The 25,709-nt window shown below is 44.2% G+C and overlaps 2 protein-coding genes and 1 long non-coding RNA gene across 3 annotated transcripts; all 3 read right to left on the reverse strand.

The window, feature by feature from the left end:
* Positions 1 to 760: 760 nt before the first annotated feature.
* Positions 761 to 12,760, reverse strand: LOC127591941 (adenylate cyclase type 3-like). The gene is made up of 20 exons (XM_052052229.1): positions 11,779 to 12,760; positions 11,526 to 11,675; positions 11,056 to 11,210; positions 10,266 to 10,377; positions 10,067 to 10,194; positions 9,544 to 9,702; positions 9,311 to 9,470; positions 9,102 to 9,203; positions 8,802 to 8,878; positions 8,577 to 8,735; positions 8,280 to 8,367; positions 8,101 to 8,217; positions 4,580 to 4,845; positions 4,136 to 4,217; positions 3,885 to 4,043; positions 3,473 to 3,619; positions 2,443 to 2,562; positions 2,234 to 2,360; positions 1,637 to 1,761; positions 761 to 1,166 (listed from the first exon to the last, which is right to left on the reverse strand). The coding sequence occupies exons 1-20, from the start codon at positions 12,430 to 12,432 to the stop codon at positions 987 to 989; spliced, it is 3,267 nt and encodes a 1,088-aa protein (XP_051908189.1). The 5' UTR covers positions 12,433 to 12,760; the 3' UTR covers positions 761 to 986.
* Positions 12,761 to 18,464: 5,704 nt separating this feature from the next.
* On the reverse strand, positions 18,465 to 20,131 carry LOC127592685 (uncharacterized). Its single transcript, XR_007960175.1, has 2 exons — positions 18,763 to 20,131; positions 18,465 to 18,718 (listed from the first exon to the last, which is right to left on the reverse strand). It is a non-coding gene; the product is annotated as an uncharacterized LOC127592685 (long non-coding RNA).
* A 221-nt stretch (positions 20,132 to 20,352) lies between these two features.
* On the reverse strand, positions 20,353 to 25,604 carry vgll2a (vestigial-like family member 2a). Its single transcript, XM_052052230.1, has 4 exons — positions 25,474 to 25,604; positions 23,487 to 23,745; positions 21,391 to 21,891; positions 20,353 to 20,419 (listed from the first exon to the last, which is right to left on the reverse strand). The coding sequence occupies exons 1-4, from the start codon at positions 25,555 to 25,557 to the stop codon at positions 20,376 to 20,378; spliced, it is 888 nt and encodes a 295-aa protein (XP_051908190.1). The 5' UTR covers positions 25,558 to 25,604; the 3' UTR covers positions 20,353 to 20,375.
* Between the last annotated feature and the right edge of the window lie 105 nt (positions 25,605 to 25,709).

Below are 25,709 nucleotides of genomic sequence, written 5' to 3' on the forward strand. Positions count from 1 at the left end.
GACTTTTAATAATATGTTGGAATGCAATAATTAAAGTGAAAGATTCATTTTATTGAATCCCAAAATACAATGTGACTACAACAGCAATAATTTGCACTATCCCATTTTTAGGAAGTCTTCTGACAATTTTCAAGTATGTTTGGTTGTAGATTGTGAAAGGAAAGAACGATTCAAGTTTGTCATCTTTAATAAATCAGTATGTTTTAATTGCTTATACAGACCCATTTAAGCTTAAAATATGCGGTTGTTCTTTTATTTACGTAAATAAAATGGCAAGCACCACCCAGGGATATTTGTCGTTGACTTCCAATCTAATTTGATCACTAATAGTAATCAAGGCGGCACGGCACGATGGTCCAGTGGTTAGCGCGTCAACCTCACAGTGGGTTCATTCCCAGCTCCAGTCTCCCTGTGTGGAGTTTGCATGTTCTCCCCGGGCCTGCGTGGGTTTTCTCCATATACTCCGGTTTTCTCCCACATTCCAAAAAACATGCATGGCAGGCTGATTGAACACTCCAAATTGTCCCTGGGTGTGAGTGTGAGGGCGGATGGTTGTTCGTCTCTATGTGCCCTGCGATTGGCTGGCGACCGATTCAGGGTGTCCCCCGCCTACTGCCCGAAGACAGCTGGGATAGGCTCCAGCACCCCCGCCCCCACCCCCTCCCGGCTACCCTTGTGAGGATGAAGCGGATCGGAAAATGAATGAATAATAATAATCCAATCATCTGTTGTGGTTTAGTTAAGGAAGATAAAATCAACATTATAGTGCAAGCTTGTTTAATGAAAAGTACAAATACATAATTGAATGAAAAGTATGAATGACAGCCAAAGCCTTTATCAACCTAGTGCCAGCATTTTACCGTACGGGTGGGGTAATTTTTATTTTTATGTTGGTCTACATGTAATTAGCATTGCTACAGAGCATATGAGCAATACCAATAGAAGAATAAACTGCAGGTGTAGTGAAATGGTACCATGGAGTTTGGTCAGAACACGTGCACCGCTTGATGAGGAATAGTCGTTTGTTGATGAACATCGCTTGTGTTTTTTTCTTTCCCCTTCATGAAGTAGGTGAGCAGCTCGCCTTTACCTTTGACAAGAATGGGTCCCCTTCGCACAAAGCGGAAGCCGTAGAACTTCAGGATGTCAAAGCAGTCCTCCACCACCTGAGGGGAAGCCCAGATACAACACTTTTTTGCGATGTGCTTTCTCAATTAATGTTCAACTCATTCACGAACATGGACGGTCATAGACATAAAATGGAAGCGAATTGCTTCGGTATGTGTTTCAACAGTTGGGTGTGGAAGAGGTTCAGGTTTGTACATAGATTCCTTTAGATGGCAGCGGTGCATCGGTTTGGGTTGGTGATCAGCACCGCGTTTGAGAAGAAGATAAAGATTAGGAGGTGAATGTCAGCTATTTACGTCAATTATGAGGGGGAGAAAATGCCAACATATTAGAAGTTGAACATGTTCAGGCACCTGGCACCTCAAAAGAGGAAATGTATGCAGGGTTTGAACAGAGTATGTCTGGCGGTAGACAGGTCAGTCCTGGTATTACATCAGTGTGTGCTACATTAGTCATCGCAGTTCTTCATCCTGTGTGGCGTCTCTCACATTTTCAAAACCGGTTTTACCTGAATGTTTCCCATGACTCCGGTGGACTCCATCCTGCTGGCCACATTGACTGTGTTCCCCCAGATGTCATAGTGAGGTTTACGAGCTCCAATCACGCCGGCCAGAACGGCACCTTTATTGAGTCCTGTGGGAACATAAACGAAAACACAAATTCATTCAGACTGACTTCATGTCAAACTAGAACCCCAAAACAGTGACTGGGTCCACAATCAGTCAGTCAGTTGCAGTTTTATAAAAACAACAGATATGTAGAAAACTAGTATGAAATACAAACAGGCATATATTCTTTATCCTCTTTAAAGAAGCACTGATATTACAGTGGTTTACTGCACTTAGTGTGATGTCTCCATGTTGTCGGGTTGTGCTGAGGTCAAAGAGCCCATGAGTAAGGTGCGGATGATAAAAGATGTATCAATGATCTAACAGGAGCGCCAAGTCAAAATGAAGTAATGGTGATGTGATGGATTTCTTGCGAAATAAACTCATAAATTAATGTGTTAACTCCCAGGAATAGGTCGTTCCTCCACTTGAATTTGGAATCAATTTAAATTGTAATTTCCAATTTGAACGCTAGAGTGCGCCACACATACACTGACCAATTCGTAGCATGAAGTTATTGAAGGACTGCTTGTTGAGGCTGTTCAGGGTGACTATCATGGCCAAAGCGAAGTCTGCCAGATCGGCGAGGTGCTGCCAGTGCTCAAGAAGCGTCTGCTCCTCCAGCTGCACGATGACACAAACACGGCACATTTGCCAAGGACGCCAGTTTGTCAGTCGGAGCGCAAAAGACGTCCGTGTTCCAAACCTTGTGATGTCCGCCATGTCCATTTAAGCTGCTTTTCGGGGTGAGTCCTGACGCTGCCATGTAGGTGCTTCCTATTGTCTTGATCTTGGTGATGTTGCGGAACTCGTCCCTGTCAAGCAACTGTTGGGAGGAAAAGTGGACTAAAAATACACATATAAAGTATAATCAACACACACACACACACACACACACACACACACACACACACACACACACACACACACACACACACACACACACACACACACACTACTCACCAAAAGTTAGGGATATTTGGTGAACTTAACGTGACCTTTTTTCAGCTTTTGAATGCACATGTCCCACTGTTAAATGTTTTGGTACTTTTGGCACAAGTTGTGATGCTTCAAACAGGATGTTCTCAGACGGAAGTGGCCACTGAGCTTACAGTGTCACAGAGTGTCATCAGCAGGTTGCAATAAAGAGACCGAGAGACTGGAAGAGTCACAGAAAGATGTAGAGGTGGATTTCCTTTGGCTATATGCTATGCTGATGACCGCTACATTGTGTACCCTCAATACCCTGAGAAAGCGGACAATGAATGGCATTCAACTCCAGGCACGTTTCAGGGAGGTGAGAGGAACCTAAATGTCACTTCAGACCATTCAACACCATTTACATCAACGTGGTCTGTGTGCTAGGCGACGTGCAAGGGTACCTGACCACACCGCCGGTCACAGACTTCACCGTCTTGCATGGACTATGGAGTATTTGAGCTGTATGAGGGACCATTGGGCCTAATAAGTCTACTTGTGAACAACACGAGACATCGTCGAGCTGTAATTGGTGCTCCAGGGCACATGATGAGTTATTGGGAAGTTGAATTTTTGTTTGTTGAGGTGTACCCACCATTGTTGTTAACTTTTGTTTCAATGAATAGTTTGAGATGAGAAAATCACCAATGCATCCTTCGACTTAAATGTCCTACTTTTGTGATATGATATGATTCTTGTGTGAACTTTTGACATTTTCCATAAATTTCACCTGAAAGCCAAATTATATCCTTACTCACACTGTCAAAGTCAGAGATGATCTCGTTGAGGATCCGGAGGCACTCGATGCCTCCGTTGTTGATGCTTTCTTCTGTGTAGAAATCTGAGAAGTTGGGGATGGACGCAAACATCACGCCCACTTCTTCGTACGATTGACTGTACAGCTCCTGAAATCACATTGAAATCAGATTGCCTAAGATGGCCGCTTGTGCGCCAGTGTGTTCGGCGACGCTCCTGCCATTTCGGGTTTTTTTACTTTTCGCAATGCTTGACTTGACTTGACATGTTTGTCACCCTGCTTTCCTCATTCACAAACGCTCATTCATTGGACTCTTAGTCGGGCCAACTATGCACCTGCATGTCTGGTGGTGTCGTGACATTTTTCAAATGTAAAACATACACCTAGGATCAATAAAGGCAGACAACGCTGACCTCATCTCTCTTTTTGGTACCCAGGAAGTGCTTGGCCACATGCTCGGGCAACATGTTGGTGACCAGTGCTTCATTCCAGCGTCTCATCTCCAGTACCTTCTCCTTCTGGTCGTGCACGCCCACCTTCCACATGAACAACTCTCGGGATTGGCGCTCCAACTGCAACCACACACAAGACAATAAACGACGGCGCGGGCGTGTCGGCGAGTGTCCTCGGCCGTCCCGTGAGAAGCGGAAAAGGACTTACTCACATGGCGGCCGAAGAGGTAAAGGCTGATCATCATCACGATGGTCATCGTGGTCATCAGATACCTGGATGGTACCATGGATGTTCTGGAAGAAGAACAGACATTTTAGATGTTTTATACGCTTTGTAAATTTGTATTCATGGTTACACTACACATTAAAAAATATCACAGCTAAAATATATCATTTACTATAGTAATGTAAAGCTTGGATTATTTTTCAGAATTTGATTGGCTATTTGTTGCCCGGCAGGATTCATAAGGCCTGATGGTAACTGTCCCAATGAGGGGGAAAAAAGGTATTTCATTCATGCGCTTTGATTTCCCAATTGAATCACTACACTGTATTACATATGAAATGTAAATAAATGAGAAATATACAAAATATTGTATCTAATTTTTTGAAAAGGAATTCAATTTGTATTAGAAATGAAATGTTTCATTCTTCACCTGTATGATGCAAAGTGCATAAAGTCATAGAGATCATAGATCCCTCGCCAGCTGTGGATGTTTACGGCTCCCGTCGCCGTTACGACCAGCAGCATCAGGCTCAGCTTGATCAGGTGGCTGACCTGCACCAGCATGGCGGCGGCCATCAGCGACATCACGGCCATGAAGCTGTAGTGTTTCGGGTTCTCGGCACATTCGCCCAGGGCGTCCAGCGCCACGTCCGACGTGCCGTTGATGAGCCGCAAGTGCGGTGGAACGCAGCTGAGCTGGGGAAAAAAAAGGGAAGCCGTGGAAGTATATCTTGTCAAGTTACCCTAGGGCCGGCGTTACAGATCACACAAAACCCGGACAAGCAGATTCAGGGACAGTTTTTTTCCTAGAGCTATTACTGCAATAAATAACCACAGAAAATAATCAAAGCTACTGCATTTTAACCCTAAACTCACTACCTTACTTGTGCAATAATGAGCACTATCTGAGCCAATCTAAGCCTCAGTCCACACTACCACTACTGCTGCTGTTGTTGTGTGTTGTAGAGTTTTGTATTTATTTTATTTGATCTTATTGTATTTTTTGTTCTTTCGAAATGCACCCAAATTCCGTTGTATGCTATACAATGACAATAAAGGCAATTCTGATTCAGATTCAGGTTCTTTGTCATTAACTCATTGAGATATTAAGAGGGCCGTAAAGAACGGAAATAACTGAACACTCATTGAGTACCAGCCAATTCTGGACCAAGTCTGAAAAGACGTTTAAAAACGTCTTTGGGAGTGAATGAGTTAACGATAAAGCAAATTGGTTGAAAGAAAGCAGGCCAGTGGCGGGAAGTAAAAACCGTACTTACTGTATTTTCACGACTATAAGGCGTCATTAAAAGTCTGAAATTTTCTCCAAAATGGACAGGACGCCTTATGATGCGGAGCATCTTGTGTATGCGCTGAGTTCCAAAACCTGACTGACAGCCGACACGCTGTTTATATAGAGAAAAGGCGGAAGTGAGTGAGGACAGGCATGCGGCGAAGAAGTCCGCCAATGAGTGAAGGGTGGGCGTGTAAGTGGACGCTAAAGGTCACGCCCCAAACAGGTACCAACACCTGTATCGAGTGTGGCTATGTGCATTGTTGCAAAACAACTTCGGTTTTGGTTTCTAAGAACCTCCGAAAATAAATTCTACAAAGAGACACGCCTACGAAGCTCACTTCAAACTTCAAGCCATCGGTTATGCTTTTGGCATGCGTGCCCATCTCACAGCAGCGGTGAAAAACCAAGTCAAGCAAATGAACTCTGAGCTTGCCGTTATTCGCGGAGGCTTGACTAAAGAACTCCAACCGGGCGTTCAAAGTAAAGTTGCGAACGGCATGGGAACAATGGATGATCGATGGCATACACAACTTTACAAAGAGTGAGAGGTAGCGCTGGGCAAGTTACGCCACAATTTGCGAATGGATTGTGGCTGCTTGGACGAACGTGTCTGCTTGCACTGTTGTTCGAGTTTTTGGCAAAGCCGGCATATTTCTGCGGAGCCACATGGCAATGAGAGTGACTCTGACAACGAGAGGGAACGCAGCGTTTTTGATGGATTACCGGTACTTGCACAATTGTTTGATTCTGATACAGAAGATGAGGACTTTGATGGATTTCTGGGTGATGATTGATCGAAAAATGTGAGTACATTGAACGATGGCTAAATAAAATACAATGGAACTCAGTTTTGCTTCCGTTTCCTTTTTAAAAACGTGTTTTTAGCTTGTATCTGTATGTCTTGGCATGCTACCGTATGCTTCAAGCTAACGTGTTTCTAGCGTGCGCGCCTGCATGCTGTATGTTTAAGCTGGCGTATGTTTTACCACTATAAAACTGCGCCCAATAATACAGTGCGTTTTGTCTATGTGTCAAATACGGAAATACAGTGCACTCCGCTTAATAGAACACCGGTTAATAGAGTAATCCGCTTAATAGAGCAAAAGGCTCTGGAACCGATTTGCCTAATGCAATTTCCTATAAAGATACTCCGCTTAGTAGAACAGATCTCCGCTTAATAGAACAGGCCGTAAGCAATGAACATTGTAAACTAGTGGTTTTCAAAGTGTAGCTATCGCGAGAAGTGTAGCTATCGCGATACTGTACCACTATCGCGAGAAAACGCGGTAGTTCTAGCCGTATACAGTAACAGGTAGCACGCTCACTCCACACATAGACACACGCACGTCACAATGGCTTCAACTTCATTCAAGAGACGAGGGCTATCACCTGCGGATAAGAAGGACATACTCAGACGATACGATGCATTGCCGGATTCTCAGAAGGTACGCCCGCGGTTTCCAGGACTTCCCTCTTATCCAGCGCATTGAGAGGGAAGTCAACCGCAAAGTTACGGACTCCTGTTTCCAGACAAAAGTAACGACATTTTTCTCGTGATTTGAGATGTTTGACTGAAGTTGATTAAAGTTGTTGTTTTGTTGTTTGATTAAAGATATGGACGTCCACAGTCGAAATATCTCTTCTAACTCGTCAGCAGGGGTTTTTCTGCGTGCATAACTTGGTCGTCGACGTGTCTGAAGGTGTACCTAATAAAGTGTCTCCGGTTAATAGAAACCCCGCTTAGTAGAACAGAAGCGCTTCGGCCCAATGGTGTTCTATTAAGCGGAGTGCACTGTAGCACCCATTAATGAGACTGCGCCCAACCATACGGTGCGCCGAATGGTCGTGAAAATACAGTAAGTAGATTTTTTTAGGAGGGGTCCCTTGAGACATGAGTCACCCATCTTGACTGGGAAAATACCAATACTCAGTGGTATATTTTCTTTATCTTCTGCGAAGAACGACATGAGTCCCGTGCTGAGGAACTGGGAACGTCTCTGTGTACATGTAGATCCGTCTCCATCTGTTGGTATCATTCTCCCCCGCAGTTCGTTAAACCGAGCATTCTTTGCGTTTTATTTAATTGTGATGACTGTGTGTTTTATCGAGCATCATTTTCTATTTTTCTTCCATGAAAGGGCATGCGCATTATCCATCTTTATCCAGCGTGTGCTCACAGTGTGACAGTTGACGATGTTCACTTGAGCGTCCTCCCGATTCCTGTCAGGTGGATGGAAGGCAGCCGCGTGTTTTACAGGCTCCGTTGGGGCCTTGGCAAATGAGGTTGCATGCACCAAGATAGATTGCTAATGATGCCCACGGAGTGAGAAGCAAGTCAGGCGCGCCAAAGGCACTCAAGTGATGACAGGTGGCTAGACGGATGTGAGGGCGAGTGGGTTCACAGGTGGGCCGATGGATAGGAAGCCTGGTTGCTTCCATTGGTGGGGACAGTTCAATTGCACAGATCAGCAATATTCGGGGGGGAAGGTGCTCAAGCCACCCCAAAAAAAATCATAAATCGCTCAAATTATTCCAACCATTTAGAAAAACATGGGTGGGTCGATGGGTTAGTAATTGGATGGGTGGAAAAATGCATGGAGAGGTAGATCCGTATTTCGGTAGACACTGTATATAGATAGGTCAAAGCCACGTCTTACCATAACAGCGATCACAGCCATGGTGAGGACAAATATGGCCGCCATTGCCCATGTGTTTCTTGCCCAGCGTGTGCGGTCGATCCACAAAGAGAAGGACACCAGCTTCTTGGAAAAAAACTACCCACAAAATTGTTATGGTCATGTGGACGCAGAAAGATGTGTTCGCGTGTTGCGTTTACCTTGGGGAAGACGGCAGCCAGGGAGCACACAGTGAGAATGAGCAACAGAACTTCTCCTATTGCGAGAGTCACGTAGTTCGCCACCAGTCTGCACACACAACCGTGCAAATGTGGCTCCCAAACTTGGTTTTGACCGACAGTGTCCACGGAAAGCTCTTGGAGCATTAATTGGGGAAAACTGTCACTAGTAAGACACGTTCGAGTTCGCCCTTACTTATTATTTCGGAACAAGTGCTGAAACATACAGCTTTCCATACAGCGCCGACTGCAAATGAAAAATGATAACGGCGGACCTACAGCGGGTCGATGAAGACTTCCACGGCGGTAATGAAGAGCAGCACGATGGCGCAGCAGCAGAAGGCCGCGCCGCTGCGCTTCTCCTTCTCAGAGGAGTAGCGCGCCTCCAGTTTGCCGTCCACAAAGCGCAGCGAGACAGGATGGATCCGGTTCTTTAATCTGGAGGAAAGGGATGAGTGAAGTATTTCACTCGCGGGTTATGATTATCTCATCCGATCTTCTCACATTTGTTGTGTTTCTCTCTCCAGGAGCTCCCGCTGGAGTCGCGTGTTGATCACTTGCTCTCCAACCAAGCGGCACCTCTGAGGATTGGGAAAGAATAGGAGGGCGGGAGAAGAGAAGCTCAACTGATAGTATGCATTAGCGGCCAGATCATTAGGCACACCTACAGAATGTGAGCCATTCATCCAAATGACGCCCTGACAGTGTGGCTAGCTAGTTAGCTAGCTAGTTGGCTAGCTCGTGAGTTAGTTTAGGATCGGGCCCTGGTGTCTCTAAAGTGTCAGTGAACGAGTGTTGATTTACCTCCTGATGAAACTCAGAGACCAGAGATGACGAGGGCATGTTCCCGTTTGATGTGGTGTTTATCAACTGCCGAGACTTTCTGGTTAGCACAACACTGGATTTCTGGGATGAGGACAAACAGAGAATTTCCATTCAGTAAATTACTGCTGGAATCCTGTGATCAAATTCATGACCAGAAATGAGAAGTTCCAGGAGTTGTGCGCTCTCACTTTTCGACTGAGTTCATCCGCCTTGTTTTCAGGAACCAGAACCAAGTATGTTTTGATGCCTTTCTCCAATAAGTACTCACACCTCTCGCCACCGTTTCCTGGCTCCAGTTCAAATTCCCCGTGGAGACATTCCTTGGTGCTCTGGGAAATGTGTACTCGACTGCAGCACAGAAACACATTTCGCCAAAGTCAAAATGATAGCCTCCCCCTCCCGGCCAATATGTATCTCCTACCCAGGAATGCCCCCGGACTCCATCTTATTGGCGACGGTAACATCTGTGGACCAAACGTCGAACTGCCAGCGTTTCTGGCCCAGCACTCCTCCCAACACGGTACCCGTGTGCACGCCCACTCGCATGTCCACCTCCGTTTTGGTTTTCTCTCGCACATAACTAATAATAATAATAATAATAACACATTTTATTTGTGGGCGCCTTTCTAGAAACTCAAGGACACCTTACAACAAGCAGTTAAAATCACGAGTACAATGTTAAAAACAACATCAAATAAGATAAGAAAAAAATACAACAAAAATAAATAAATAAAAATAATGGCTTTATGGTTATTTATATAACTGACACAGCAATGGAAGGAGCAAAGAGTTGAACACAGCACGTCTCCATTTTCTTGCTAAATCCTTATGGATCATCATGACTGAACTATTTTTGGATTGTTAGTGTGGAAATATTTTTTTTCCCCTCCCTTGGACGCCATCGTTATTGGATATCAACTAAGTTGGAGGTGGCAAGCACTCACGAGATGGCTTCTACCATGGATAGTCCCATCATGATGGAGCAGGCGGCATGGTCCTCTCGGAAGTCGGGAAGACCGCAGATGCAGTAGTAGCAGTCACCCAGGATTTTAATTCGCAGTTGATGGTGTCGCTGTGAGATGACGAGAGGGAAGTCACGTCATCAGTCGCATCACCGGGCTGCCGCCACTGGCGAAAACTCACTTCGGCCAGTTTGTCGAAGCGAGCGAAGAGCTCGTTGAGCAGCTTGACGAGCTCCTGAGCGCTGCAGCTGGAAGACAACTGGGTGAAGCCCACGATGTCGGCAAACAGGATGCTGGAACAGGCGGAGGATCAGCCGTGCGCTTGCACTGCTGGTTTTGTTTTGAACATCGGAATGTTTGCCCGACTTGAACTTGGAAGAAATGTGCCAAGTAACATAGTCCAAAGAGTTTCTGATGACTTTTTACACTAGAGATAAAATCAGCTTCAGTTGGTATCTTGATTGTGATCTCGGCAAGGCAGAACATGTGCTCAATATATTTTACAAGATATTCTGAGAACTGCAAAGGCTAAGGGGTGAGTAGTACTCACTTGTGGATTTACAGTGTCAAACTGTTTTGCACTACTTCAGTTTTTCAGATTTTTCTTAGATGTAGCTAAAATGGCACCGGATGACGCATTTTGGAGTATCACATGAGTTGCCCCCCCCCCCCACAAGAGAAGAACTTGAGCAGCTTAGCACTGCATCATTGCTTATCAAACGCAATTGCGACCTGCATTTAGCTAGCTAGCTGAAATTGCCCATTCCTTTGACACATCTGCTGGCGTGGATAATTTCGAGTGCCTCGTTTTCAGCCACGAGTGCATGCATGTCACAGAGAAAAGGCAGAAGAGGAAGATTTAAAAAAAAAAGTGAATATGCTGATACAATGACTATCGTGTGTGGAAAGGAGCTTCGCACTGGCGTGGTCGCTCCTGAGCGCCTTGATGTCACGGCGTGGAAAAGGCTCACCTGACGTGCTCATGACGGTACATGTACATGGTGTTAAATTGTTGCGGCTGTTGCTCCTGCTGTTGCTGGACTTGGTTCTCATTGGCCTGATTCTTTAAACCCTGCAGCATCTCATCCGCAATGTGTTTGGGCAGGATGGACAACAATAACTCCTCCTGCGTCGTGAGAGTGGAAATGCCTGTGCATGGGTGAAGTAATCACAGCTCACGGTATACGTGCTGAACACAAACACCCTGTGCCGCCCCAGCTAAGCTAAACCAGTCGGGAAATGTTTCCAGAATTTTACCGTGCAACACTAGCTGTTAACGTACAGTAGGTCTATTTTTTTCTGGGCAAGTTTCCTTGATGAGTGCCAGGTAGGTGAAAACAACCACGTCCCTAATCAACCAAGGAACAGCAAGCGTAGTTAAACACTCGCTAATTGGCAGGCACAGGGTGTTCCTGTCCCTGTATTGAAATGAATGACATACTTGCTGGGCGCTCTGCTCCTCTAGTGTGAGTTTAACCTCCAGGGATTGATGTGCCTCCAGAAAGGCCGTCCTGTACTTCCTGTCGGACATGTAGTATGACATCACCCCCACTGAGGCCGCACACAGGTACAGCATCACGTTGGCCGCGAGCTGCGATAAAAGCAACTGTGATATTGCAGAGTAAAACTGGACTTGGGGGTCCAGCGAGAGAGAGAGAGACAGACTTATATTCATTCAAGTGCACCACATTTACCTGCCTGACCAGCATCGGCCCTTGCGCGTTGTCCTCAAACCTCTGAGCCACAGTCAGTCCCAGCAGCAGGATGTGGATACCGCAGGAGAGGCCCGAGAGCAGGAGCAGGGCCGCCAGGTTGAGGGGCAGAGTCAGGAAGGCGGAGAAGCTGAAGAAAGCCTGCCAGCCCACCGAGTCGCTGGCTTGAGAGACATGCTGGAAGTTGAGCCCCGTATAGCACAGCACGTGGACGGTGACCATCAGCCACAGGACGTACGGCACGGCCCCTCGCCATACCGCTGAGCCGGGTAGCTTCTGCCGGCGGTACAGCTCGTGGAAGACCAAGTCTGCGGCCAGCCCTACGACTGCCACGACCACCATGCCCCTCTTGTGCTTGGCGTACGCAACGGCGCACATGATGACGACAAAGCTGTTGAAGAGAGCGGCGAATGTCATCAGCATCAGCATGTTCTGCTGCTTCCGCCGCCGCAAGTAACTCTGGTAAAGCCTCTCCAGGGAGTCGGGGGTGAAAGCGGCGCGGATAGTTTGTAGCAGGCCACGGGTGGGCTGGAGTAGCGTCACATCACGGGTGATGGCTGCAACACCAGGAGTCTGAGCTGAGAATACAACGGCGCACTCCGCAGTTTGCTCTATGTCACACACCCTGTTGGACATTTTGATTGGGATTAAAGCTTTCCTCTTTGTTGCTATGGGAATCCTGAAGGGCAGTCACGGATGGTGTTGCGGTACAGTAGACTGATGATGGGGCAGGCAGCTTGGGTTCAGCTCCCATTCAGTGCTGGCACGAACCATCATCTAGGTCCAGATTGGCAAGGGACTGAGTCTGAATCTCGGGTATTCCTGAGTGGAGTCTGCATGTTCTAGTCGGGTACTTCTGATATCCACAGTCCAAGAACATTTCTGGAAGGTTCAACGAAGACTTAAAATCAGTCCTGTGGTGAACGAGATCAGTCGATGGTGCGTTCCCCTGTTTGGCCCATGTCAGCTGAACCGAATAAGCAGTTTTACAGAAGTCGCCATATGTCCAGTCTCGGAGGTGGAGTCACCCAAGCTTCAGCAGCTTTCGCCATTGTGTGAGGTTGCCCTTACCTTTGAAGAAAGAACTCCTCAATTTGGAACATTCTAAGGAAACTTCACAAATACTCCAGGAAAAATAAAATTTGACGTCTTCCCTTTGGCAGGTGTCGTCTGTAACGCTGCCATAGTCGAGCAACAAGATGTTGAACCACCAGTGTGTTTCCTTGTGCATGCTGTATCAAAACTGCTTCATCGAAGGTAAAATCTGGAAAAGGAGAAGAAACTTTTCATGATGTAAAACAAAGCGCCATCCCTAAAACACAGATTTGCCCGATTCCATGATCCGCTGCTTATTTCTAGCTGCTGCATCTCCTCGCTCTCCTGCGCTCCTTGATCTTGGCATCCTCTGTTACTGTTGCTACGATGAAACCAAAGTATCTCGTCTTGGGAAATGTGACACTGATGGTGCGAAGAGGCGTGTAAGAGCATACTTGCTACACTCTTCAAGAGCTTCAACAACCTATCGCGTGTTTCTCTTGGGGTATAATCAAGTCGAAATCCTACAATGTTCATGTTTGGAACTTCAAAGTACTTCCAGGCTAAAACCAACAAAATAAGCATATTGTTGATTTCATTAATTCACCACATAACCACCGGTACTTCCACAGTCTCTCGTCTCCACAGATCCACTGCGCCCCTTGTGTCTCTACCCCAAGGGGTGCTAACAGCTACTGCAATGACTTGTCTCCATGGCGATTCCTCTCTTTACACTGGCCAAAAAGATATGCAATGGACAGACAGTGCTTTAAGTTTACAAAGCCATACCTTTGACCATCGTCCAAAGAAGTGATTTTTGGTTCCTTTTTTTTAATTCATTTATTTCAGATAGCCGTCAACATAAACAAGACAACCAAAATATAATAATCAAAATTAAGACTCAAAAGGGGTGGGAAGGGTAACCCTAACCCTAACTTTTTAAATCTTATTATTCTTCTATCTTATTATTAGGCTAAACATTAACATTACGTTTAAGATATTAAGCATATTTTGTTGCATCCTGGTAACATTCACTATAGCAGCATCAATTTTGAAAAAAAAAAAACAAAAAAAAGTAACAATGTGTGAATCAACAGTAACACCACATCAACAGTTCATACAGCAAAGGCGATGGAAGGTAACAATGGTATTCAACCTCAACAGTGCCATATTCCACACTGATTATTGCAGGGTTTGTCCGATTGACAAAAACGTATCACGAAATGGAACAAATTAAAAAAATATTAAAAAAATAATAATCATATTTTTTTGCATTTAAATGCATTACTCATAAAACCAATACAATTTTGTCCACTTTGGGTAACCATCCTCACGTTTATCTTTAACCAACTGTGGACGGATTACAATTTGGTCGAACCAGTGGTGGCAGGCTATAATGAATGAGCAAGATATTTTATTCACCATAGACATGTGTAACCCCAGTTGTGCTTCGCTATAGACACATTACACTTTATTTTCTTTTTGGGGTGTGAAAGGACTCCAAACTATGAAGCTTCTGTCTTTTATCTCTTACGCTAATTGCTACAGTAAGAAAAATCCTGTGATACTGGCAACAACAAAAAAAGTGTTATGAAATTAGATACTGTATGTCTGGTTGAGAAACACAGCGTCAAAGAATGTATAGATGAAAATAACAGAAATGCATGATGTGTATGATGTATGTCTGCATGATTGAGGCCTTGTCGTCACCGCTTTCACGTAGACTAGAGCGTAGCAAGCGAGGAAACGTCGAAAGACGCAGCGGTGGTCTGTCAAGGATGCTCACGGTCTTGAATGTGAGAAGGGCGACCTCAAGTGAACAAGAACGATATTACACATACACATGTGAGTAAGGTCGGGGTTTGTAAAATCACCACGTTAGTAAGTTCGGTGTTTGTAAAAATCACTATTTTTCACTTAATTCTTGTAAAAACATGACTTTCAATAGACAAAAACGGCGACTTATTAAAAAAAGAACATTTATAAATAAGAACTAAAAGAGAGAGATGGTTGTTTTACTGGCCTCTGTCGGCCTTTGTTTCACAGCTGAATGACGCCAAGCGATGAGCTTGCCGTCCTCACTGTCACCACTAGAGGGCGACAAACATGATATGAACGTGAAAAGCCCTTTTTTTTCCAGAGCAGGAACATCTTGAAATCTTTTCAGGCATGCTTTGTTGGCATTTATAGAAATATATAATTCTATAACAGTAGACAAGGTTATTTATGTGTGCGTTCACGTGAGATGAGCATGTGTTCAGTGATAAACTCTTGTACCCTCGGCTGCTTCCCCTCCTCCTCATGTGGCATCATCACAAAGAGTGCGTGTTGTTTCAGGAAACACACGCACATACGCACGGACATACAGATAGCTGTAGAAGTAGTGGTGGTAGTACTTGTAGTACGGTGTACAGTACCCAGCTGTCTGGCTTTGTGAGCGCCACTGTAAGAGAATCCCGGTAAGAGACTCTCCATCAATCGGGCTTCCTATGACACAAACTATGTACACCTGTTCGCTCTCACTCTCGCTCTCTCACACACACGCACACAAATAAATAGAGGGGGAGAGGGAGAGAAAGACGTTGATGGTGGGGTGGTACATTTGCCTGACTTGAGTGCGGGCGGAATCGTTTCCCAACTCGGTGACGGTGTGGATGTGGGTGTGAAAGGTTGTTTCTTTCTGTGTGTGCCCTACGACTGACTGGCGACCAGCTCAGGGTATAATCTGCTTTTCGAACCAAGTATTAGATGTGGCAAAGTGAAGCAAATTGTGAAAATGCTTCCCAGGAGATGGAAAAACTGGATTAATACAGAGTTATTGTTTTATATCTATATATATATTGCGCGTCGTCCCGCACGCGGTCTGTCCTTCCGTCTGTCCCTTTTCAAAACGTACCTACTTCACCGCGCCGCTGCGTGCCACCACTGCGCCGCTCAGGCAGTGGCTCACTACGATCGCGCGGGCATCTTAGCGAAAAAATGTTGTCTACCCACAAGCATTGCAATGAAATTGTTAGTTATTTAGTAGAGCTAAACATATCTTTATTTTCGCGATAAGCAATGAAGATGAACAAAAAGTTGAACCAAGCAACAACACCTTTGTGGCCCGGAGGGCGGCGAACCACCACCTTACCAGCCTTCCGCAGGAACTAGCTGATGAGCCGCCCGGAGGGCGGCGAACCAGCTAGTCATATATATATATATATATATATATATGCATGTATACACACTACTTGTACATGCATATCTACTGTTTTCCCCGAAAACAATGCATATTGTGGTGTGCTCACTTTTGGGGGATTTTGTTGGGATTACATGCTGACCTCGGGCTACTTTTTAAAAACATTCCAACAAAATCCTCAACTTTGGTTCCTAAAGCGTAGCTCATCTATCCCCAACTACACACACACACACACACACACACAGCCAAACAAAAAGCCCAAGGCCTGGCGATACCTGTTGACACTTGTGGGCAGGAAATGGGCCAAGGGTCCTGGAGGTGGGGGGCGTAGGGGGTAGGGGGGTGTTGCTGTAGGGCTTCAAGGTGGGCCTCCTCTCAAGTTACATGTCCATCCAAACTTTTGTTTACACGTAATGACTTCCTGCGAATCCGCTTGTCCACCGTCACAAGACTTCATCTGGAATTGGGCTGGAACACCAAGTTTCCAAAAAACAGAAATAATTAAGTACAATACAAAATAATGTCAATTAATTTTAAATTAATTACATTGTTTTTGATACCAAAAAATGTCACTTTACATGAGAATGAATAAGAATTTTTTTCCAAGAAAAAAACGAGAAAAGTCAGAATTTTGTAGAAAAAAAGTTGACATTTCACGCAAGACAAAACTTTTTTCTTTTTAAAGATTGTTACAAAGACTAAAATCCAAATTAGAGAAACATCTTTTACGTGAAAAGGTTTGGAAATTTTGTCAAGAAAAATGTAGTTTTACAACAATGTATTTGTTTTTTTTAATGCATGCTTTTATTCTGAAATGACGCTTTTCGAAAATTACCCCCCCCCCAAAAAAATAAGTGAGTGTACCTAATGATGGTATTTCATCAAATGGATGGTTCTTCATTGGCAGGGTGGTCTGGCGAGTGAGCAAACGGCGTGTAGAAATGCGTGGTATGCGTGGGGACGCTGCGCGTCCATTGTGCCAGGTGGGTTCCGCTCGGTCGGGCCTGAAAACGATGTCAGGAGTGTGAGAAACCCGATCGCGCCGCTCGCCCTTCATCGAGACTTCATGGCCGACATCACAGGAGGAAGAGCGGGATGCTTTCAACGCCACCGACGCGCGAGCAAACAACCCAAGACAATATTAATTTTTTTTTTGGATTAAATTTTTTTTAAATCACCAAAATTAAAACAAATTCTTGTGAAACCACAAAAAAAAGTCTTACCAAAAGAAATTTTTCCGATTCAAATTGTGAATTTTTTTCATCCCATTAAGACAAATTAAATTAGCTATTTTTAAAATATTTCTTGAAAAATAAATACTAATTTCATTTTTTAAACTTGAGACATTTTTCTGATGAAATAACTTTTTCCTATAACTTTTTTTTCATACAATGATGACTTTTCTGGGCGGCCCGGTAGCCCAGTGGTTAGCACGTCGGCTTCTCAGTGCAGAGGTACTGGGTTCGATTCCACTCTGGACCTCCCTGTGTGGAGTTTGCATGTTCTCCCCGGGCCTGCGTGGGTTTTCTCTGGGTGCTCTGGTTTCCTCCCACACTCCAAAAACATGCATGGCAGGCTGATTGAACACTCTAAATTGTCCCTAGGTGTGAGTGTGAGTGCGAATGGTTGTTCGTTTCTGTGTGCCCTGCGATTGGCTGGCAACTGATTCAGGGTGTCCCCCGCCTACTGCCCGAAGACGGCTGGGATAGGCTCCAGCATCCATCGCGACCCAAGTGAGGATTAAGCGGTTCGGAAAATGGATGGATGGATGGATGGATGACTTTTCATATTTTTTTACTTAAAAAAAAAAACTTTTTTTCATTTTTGTAAGTTTGACTTTTCCCTCTATTTTAACTTTTTCATATTTTCACTTTTTACTCAAAATTTACAAAAAATGTTGCCTTTTTTTCTTGTGAAAATGTCGTGTGTTCTTGGAGTAGAATTTTATTCTTGAGAAATTCTTAATCAAAAAAGGCAACTTTTTTCCTGCTATTTTATTCATATCAGATCACTTTTTTTCTTGAAAAAATATCCTATTTTAATCTCAACATTCCCAAAATTTTCTCCAAAATTTCTTCTTTGAAAAATTTAGATTTTTTGACATTTGTTTCTCTTCATAATAGCACAGTTCCCTAACTATAAAATGATTTTTTAAATTAAAAATGTGTTTCTTCTCAATGTGACTATATTTGCCTCAGTGTTAACCCTTTCAGGGACAGCGGTGACTACATTGGACAGCTTATCACGTCATCAGATTACAGGCTGCATGAAATGGTTAAAAACATGCCACTCAAGATTTTTTTTCTTTTATGTCATAAGTTTTGTCAAAAGAAGCCAACTATGACTTTATTCTGAGTAGGAACACGACACTTACCTTCATTTCGATTTTGGCTGCCTGTGCAACCTTTAATGGCCATTTGTCTTTATGATGCTGCTTTTTTTTGGGGGGGGGGGGGGGGAGTAGGGGGAGCCTTGCTTAAGTCACGAGCTCCGCACAGAACACGTCTGAACGCGTCATGCAGCGTTGTCAGACTCAAAGTGGCTCTGCTGTGACAAAAGTTTAAGACGACATATTCGACGTCGATTTCAATTCAAATCTCACAAGTCAACATTGGTTCATTTATTTCTCAATAAAGCAACACAGACGTAGACGCGCCAGATCACTTTTGGCAATATGTTCAAAATATTTACAATGGCATAGCTGCGCTGTATGGACACGGACACACACACACACGCACGCACGCACACACACACACACACACACAGACACACACACACACGCGCATGCCAGCACCCACGCAGGCGCGCACGCACAAACACACACATTAAAGGCTTGTGTTTCACACACTAAATGCTTCTCCCTTATTAACTCCATATACAAGTATGAGCATCCACAACTGTGTGTGTGCAGCAAGTTGACGAGCAGTTGTCGTTGACAGCTGCATGGGGGTCAGCGAGTGGCCCCAAATAGCCGAGTGGCACTCTCCTAAAATTTGCCCCTATCCCACCCCTCTTCTACGAACACCAAGCTGTGGCGCAGGCGTGTGCGTTTTTACATTCAAACCACTTTCCGATCCCTTTTTTTTGTTTCTTCTTAACCCTTTGAGGGACAGCGGTTACTACAGTGGACAGCTTCCCGTGTTATTAGGGTACAGAGTAACTAAAATGAAACTGTCAAGTAATCCAAGCTGATGAATGGATGATATGATTGATGGGTTTTTTTTCCAGGCCCACCGTTTTTGCAACGCCGAGCGGGTTTCACGTGATGGAAATTTGAGAAGATGCCGTCAGCGTCCATGAAATGCCAAACACACCCAATGAGCGATGAAATGACTTGTCAAGTAGTAAAGTTGACTAGTCAACTAGTCAACCAATCATTTGAAGCTCAACTTTTTCATCCAAATGGTCCCCGGAAGTGGAAATGAGAAGGCGTGAGTCAATTGCGTTCGACCTTTTGTCGGCTGGCTGCGGGGTGCGGATCAGTCCAAGTGTCAACTTGTCTGCTGTTGGATCTTTGTTGATGGTGAGAAACTTTGTAGCGTCTGACTTTGAGCCCAATTCACCAAGACAGTCTGACGCATCAGTTGCAACAGGAAATGCAAATCAAAGTTGTTTACAAGGAGCAGCAACATGGGGAGGGGGGGGGGGGGGGGAGCAGGGACAATGTCAGATTTTGCCCGGCAGACACATTTTGGAAAATTGGCACAAAGTAGATTCACCTGAGTGTCTTTCGCGCAGCCAACGGGACACGTTAGCTACTTTCATACGAGGCCATTTAAGCGAGCTTTCTCCCAGCCATCCTGTACAAAAAATCCAAAAAGGGGATTGGGGGGGACGGACGGGGGAGTGCCATTAGAGGCGGAACAGAGACGGACGGAAAGCTGTCAGTGAGTAATGGGCTGCGAGCAGAAAGTGACCTTTTTAACACCTGAGATGAAGATGACTAAGCCTCTGTTTATGTTCAAAGAAATTGTTGCTGTCACAATGTTATCACAAAACATCGAGAGACAAAAAAAACATGAAGCCGCAATGGCGGTGCAAACGCACACTTCAGACATGGCGACATCTCTCACTTGCTTTGACCAGTTGTGTCACGAGCAAAGAAATGCAGCTTCCATTGAGCACGAAAGGGGCTTTTGGTAATCAGTCCAACTTTCACCAGGACATTATCCCCCCCACATCTGAGCATCCCCACTTCTCCAGCGCCGCCGTCCCACGTTTGTCACAGTCGCTCAAAGACTTTTTCAAACGTCGGCGGTCAACGCAGGTTGCCTCGAGCAGAGCGTCAATCAGTTTGTGTGTTGCGCTTTTTTTTTTGGTTTGATTCTCGGCAGAGTGAAGCGGGGTGAAGGAGGAAAAGCGTCTAGAACCAGTACAAATCCTTGCTCTTGTCCTGTGTCTGCAGACCTGAGAGGACAGCAGTGGAAAAGACAAACAGAAGGTATCAAAGAGGAGAGAAGAAAAAAAAAGGCGCTGAAAGCGTGAAGTGACACAAAAGCGATGCAGACAGCTGGCCGCCGCCGCGTAAGACGAGCCGAGCAGGCGGCGGAATCCGTCTTGAATTCATTCGGGCTTTTCGCCGGCGATGTTGTTGCTTCGTTACGCGGCCGCTCGCGTTTTGTTTTCATTCCGAGATGGCGAGCGCACGCGGAAAGTTGGTCAAAACAAAACCGGCAAAAAGGAGGAGGTCCAATTTAGACGCCTCGGCCTTCAGCGTGTTTATAGAAACAGAATCATTCGCGATACCAAAATATTCCGACATTTTGATAAATCAGCCTAGTAAGTCCGATGGTTCACAGTCGTGTTGAAGACTAATTAAAAAAAAAAAAGAACATATCACTGATAACACTTTTTGACTTTTTTTAATCGAGAAAATTCTTTTAATACCAAACTTACATTTTTCAGCAAAACTCCAATTTTATGATCAAAAGTTAACATTTTTGTGCTGTAATACAGATTTTGTTTGTGGGCAAATAGAGTGTGAAGCCTAATTGAGCAGAAATTCACCATTTTGGTGGGCTTTTCCTGAAATAGAAGTTTAAAAAAAAGTTGAATGTTACTTTTTTGGACCAAATATGATGTTTTAATGGCAAAATGTACATGCAGGACTATTTTTAAGTAAAATGTTCATTTTAGTTCAGTTGCAAAATATATCCTATATTTTTTGTGATCTGATTTTTTTGAACATTGTGTTAATGGTAAAAACATGGGACACGAAAAGCAAAAATCAACCATTTTAGTGGAAAATGTTTTGGGATTTTTTTTTGGAGGGTGGGGGGGTTTGTGGCCACAGTTACTTGTAAATTTTTACTGAACAAAATGAACACTGGCAAACTCAAAGCCAATTTTCAACCCATTTAAAATTTGGAGTTTCTCACCTGCGTCCATGTTGAGTCCAATCTCGCCGACTCCGGAGAACGTCCTGCTCCAGGTAGCCGCCGCCGCCTCGCCTTTCCCACCCAGGTCGCAGGGCGTGCCGCCAGCCGGCCCCACCGCGCCACCACCGGACGCCAAGCGGTGGTGAGACCTGACGGACGGCACTAACAGCGAGCCGTAGCGCGGATCAAACGCTGCGCCGTACACCTCGTGGACGGCGGGCCGCGAGTACGGTGAGCCCTGCGCGCTTATGCCGCCTCCCAGCGGGTAGGGATGGTGGTGGGGGTGGGGGTGGTGCGGGTGAGACGGGTGCCAGGCGTCAGGGCCGGGCTGGTGCAGGTGGCCGTGGAGGGATGACGGGGCGTACGGGTCCCCCGTGGCAAAGGTCAGTTCAGAGTGGGGGGCGGATAGAGCGCTCGCTAGCGAGGACGGCACGGGAGACGGGTAGGAACTGTTCCAGAAAGACGGCGGGAAATTTCTTTGGCTCATCGGGAACGAGCCATCTGGAAGAAAAAAAAAGCACAGTTTTCGTCTCAAATTTTCAATTCTGAGGAAAAAATATAAATTAAGATTTGTGCCTCCTCCTTGTGCCTCAAATACAATGTTAAGTGGCATTGTTATTTTAATGTCAAAATATTACATTTAGATGGAAAGTAATCACTTTAAGCAAATATTTAGGTGGAAAAATACAAATGGTAATAATATCAGATAACCTTTATTTGTCCCCCACTGGGGAAATTTGCAGTCTACAGCAGCAAAATTGAGGGGGCGGGGGGATAAATAAATACAGATGAGTGGTTTTGAGCAAAAGAAACATTGCCATTCCTCACAAGCTCTTAAACACTCAACTTGTACTGTGATTTTTTTTCCTTTTTTTTTTTTTGTGGTCATTTTGCTAAGTTATCAAAATGGGTATTGTATATAAGTTATGGCAAAAAATAATGTTCTCATTTCACATTATTGTTTGTAACAAATTTTACATTTCAGTTGAGTACACGACCACAAACTGCGAAAATGTTTCCTACTTTACTGGTTTTGCATCTTTCTTATGTATCCACGTGACTACATGTTTGAGCCGCAAAATCAAATCCACTTGCAGTTTCCGCCGTCTGGAATATATCCCACCGGGTCATCATCGGGATATTCCATGGCGTGACAACAAGGTGTTTAAATGCAGGCACACTAGTGCGAAGCTCTGGTCCACGTGCAGGATATTGTCAGATTCCATGCACTCACAGCCAACAACGAGGCGCTCTAAAGCAACCACACCAAGCAGAATATCCAAAGTGAAGTTATGTTTTCTTTGGGTGCAGGGAGAGCTAGCTCACGAGCTAACTGCTACAAAGTGAATCACACAGTGCCATTTCAACCGCGGTCCAAAAATCAGGAAAACAGAAATGCTCAAAAAGATTTCAACGCCATATCTCCTGTACTACATTGTTCTCATTCATTGCACAAGTTTTCAAACATCTATCACGTATTTTAAAAAACAATCTTTGAACTCACTTTACAGTCTTTAAATACAGTGAAACTCCTCTAAAACGAAATCATGTTTGCAGCAAAAAAAATTCACAACAGGGGGTTTTTCACTGTAGCAAATTTGATCTCAGATGTAAACACAGACACACACAAACGAATGTGTACTCTTTATTTTTAGTCCAATAGGGCATAAATATGAGCATACACTTATTTGACACTCCATATAGTCAGTGTAGAAAGAAAAAAAAGAAAAGAAATTGCTAAATATACGATCAGCATTCACTTCCACTTACATCAATTTCTTGGATAATGTATTTTATTTTGCTTCCTCCATCTTAAATTTTGATCACTTTTACCCTCTCTTCCAGCGTCAGAGCTCTTCTTGAAGATTTTTTCACACTATGGGGCATTTTCGCCCATGTAGGTTTCGTTGTAGAGGAGTTTCACTGTGTCATTCTTATGGGATAAAACCTGTCAGTGTTTTGATGAACACCTTAGGCTTACTAAGGTCTTATATTTTAATGTTGTCATGATGGTGCTACTTCGTTTTCTTGAGTCTATTTGTTTTAAAATGTTTGCAACCCACTGGTCCATAAGGCACACAATAGTCCGCACATACCTTTGAGGGTCTTGTGGCTACTGGGCGGGTAGGACATGGACGAGGAGGCGTGGCTAAGTGCACGGCTGAAGTGTTGGTCGACGACAGCGCTGATGTCTCCGTGGAAATATGTGAAGAGGACGCAGCGGGAGCTCAGGTACTCGGCCCCCGAGGGCAGCTCCTTGTCTTCCTCCTTGATGGTGGGAGGTCCGGGGGGGCCCAGGCGGCCGGAGCTGCCGCTGTGCTGAGGTTCTTGCATTTTGGAGTCCAAGGTCAGCTTCTGACACAACAAATGGCAACAGTTTCAGTCTTTTTGAAATCCGAACTGGGGAAACTTGACCTTTGGTTGAAACCTCAGATTGGAAGTGCAACACCCAAACCATGATTTCAAATAATATGAAACCTTTATTTGAAACGTCGACCCCAATTAGAAACCCAAAACACAAGTCTATAGTAGGTTTCAAATGCGGGTTTAAAATTAGGATTTGGGTGTCAAATTAGGGTTTCAAATTTGGGTCAGTGTTTCTATTGAAGGTTTCAATTTGGGATTTGAGTTTCAAGTCCTGGTTTCAGGATCACATAGCAGAATCCTCCCATGCATAAATGATAAAAATGCTCTTTTTCTTGAATCACAATTCAAACCATGTCCTATTTGTTGAGTGTCATCTTGCATCACCGTAACATCAACAAAAACAACACAGAGAAAATGAATATTACGACTGATGTCAAAAAAAGCAATTTCTGACATTACAATTCACACTGTGATCATCGTCAATAAAACCCACCATTTGGGTTCCTCGGGCCTTAGTTTGGAAACCCTTCTTTCCAATGTCAATATGATTCATGAGAAATTACACAGACTAAAATGATACATTTCATCTTTAAATTACATTTTTCTGATGAAAAATAAACAGCTTATTTCTATCAAAAAACATATCAAAGCATCTTATAGAATTAAGTAAGACTTTTGAATCAAAATGCGTGAGTAAGTGTGTGTGTGTGTCCTTCCTCTGAGGCGAACACTCGTATGGAGTCAATCAATTAAGCGGCGGGTACAGAAAGTTGATTACTTTTCAAACTCATTAGCTGAAAATCTAAAAGCAGCTTATAGCGATGCTTTCAGACGTTACGACGACAGCATCCATATTTGTGTATCCTTTAATTTATTTCAAGACTTAATTACTTGGATGATGAAGATTCTGTAGCCTTATCCGACTAATGAGAAACGCCAACATACCAAAAAATAAATAAATAAACACAAAGATGGTCAATACATTTTTATACGAATTCAAGATTCAAACTGTGCGCCCCATCTAAATTTAGATGTGGATTTAGTGACACCAAATGATATATAAAGCAGATTTTGGGAAAACATCCCATTTCGATGATAAAGTACATCTCACCCAATTTATAAATGCAACCAAGCAACAATGAAATCTATGCAACCGCCAATTAAAATGTCAAGAAGTTGAACGCGAGCAACATTGAGTGTAAGGGGCAATAAATACATTTGATAACAAAACAACCTCTTTTGATGCCAAAATGAACCTTTGAGTAATTGGGCATTTCAAATGAGCAAATTGGAGCAAAAAAATGGAAGACTAATGACAAAATGAAGTTGAGAATGTTGCAGAGCGGAAAGATGAGCAAAAAAATTAATAAACATTCTATAGAAATATTCTTGGTAACATTTTTTTTCAAATCCTTCTTAATACTTGCTCTGCGATCTTTTTTTTTAATCACTTTTAGTGTTGCTACAATGCTGAAGAAAAACAAAAGGTATGAAGTACAAATATGAGACATAATGTACTCATTTTATAGCCCTGAATAAAAACAACAAAAATGGAAAGCCAATGATGCTCACGCAGCCTTGGGAAAGAATACGAAATTATTGAAAAAAGGCAAGAGTTGATTGTGTTTGCATTTTTTCTTGTCATTGAAGTTAAGCAAGTTTTGCAAGAATAGAATTTGTTTTGACGGTCAAGTTGTGGTGTGCGCGTGTGCATACCTGCTGCTGGTACTGGTAGGGCATGTAGGGGCTGAAGTACGACTGCGCTCCGAGCACCTGGTACATCACATCCAAGCAGCTCATAGCGGAGGCGTCAGCGCGATCGGACGCCGGGCGTCATTGAAAGGCGGCGATAAGCTGAAGAGCCGCTTCTTCTGCTTCTTCTTGCCTGCGCAGGGCCGAGTCCTTGAGCAAACTGAGCGGCATGCGACGCTTCACTCACACCCACACAAGGG

The sequence above is a fragment of the Hippocampus zosterae genome, chromosome 19, assembly GCF_025434085.1.
Source record: "Hippocampus zosterae strain Florida chromosome 19, ASM2543408v3, whole genome shotgun sequence".
Classification (NCBI taxonomy): domain Eukaryota; kingdom Metazoa; phylum Chordata; class Actinopteri; order Syngnathiformes; family Syngnathidae; genus Hippocampus; species Hippocampus zosterae.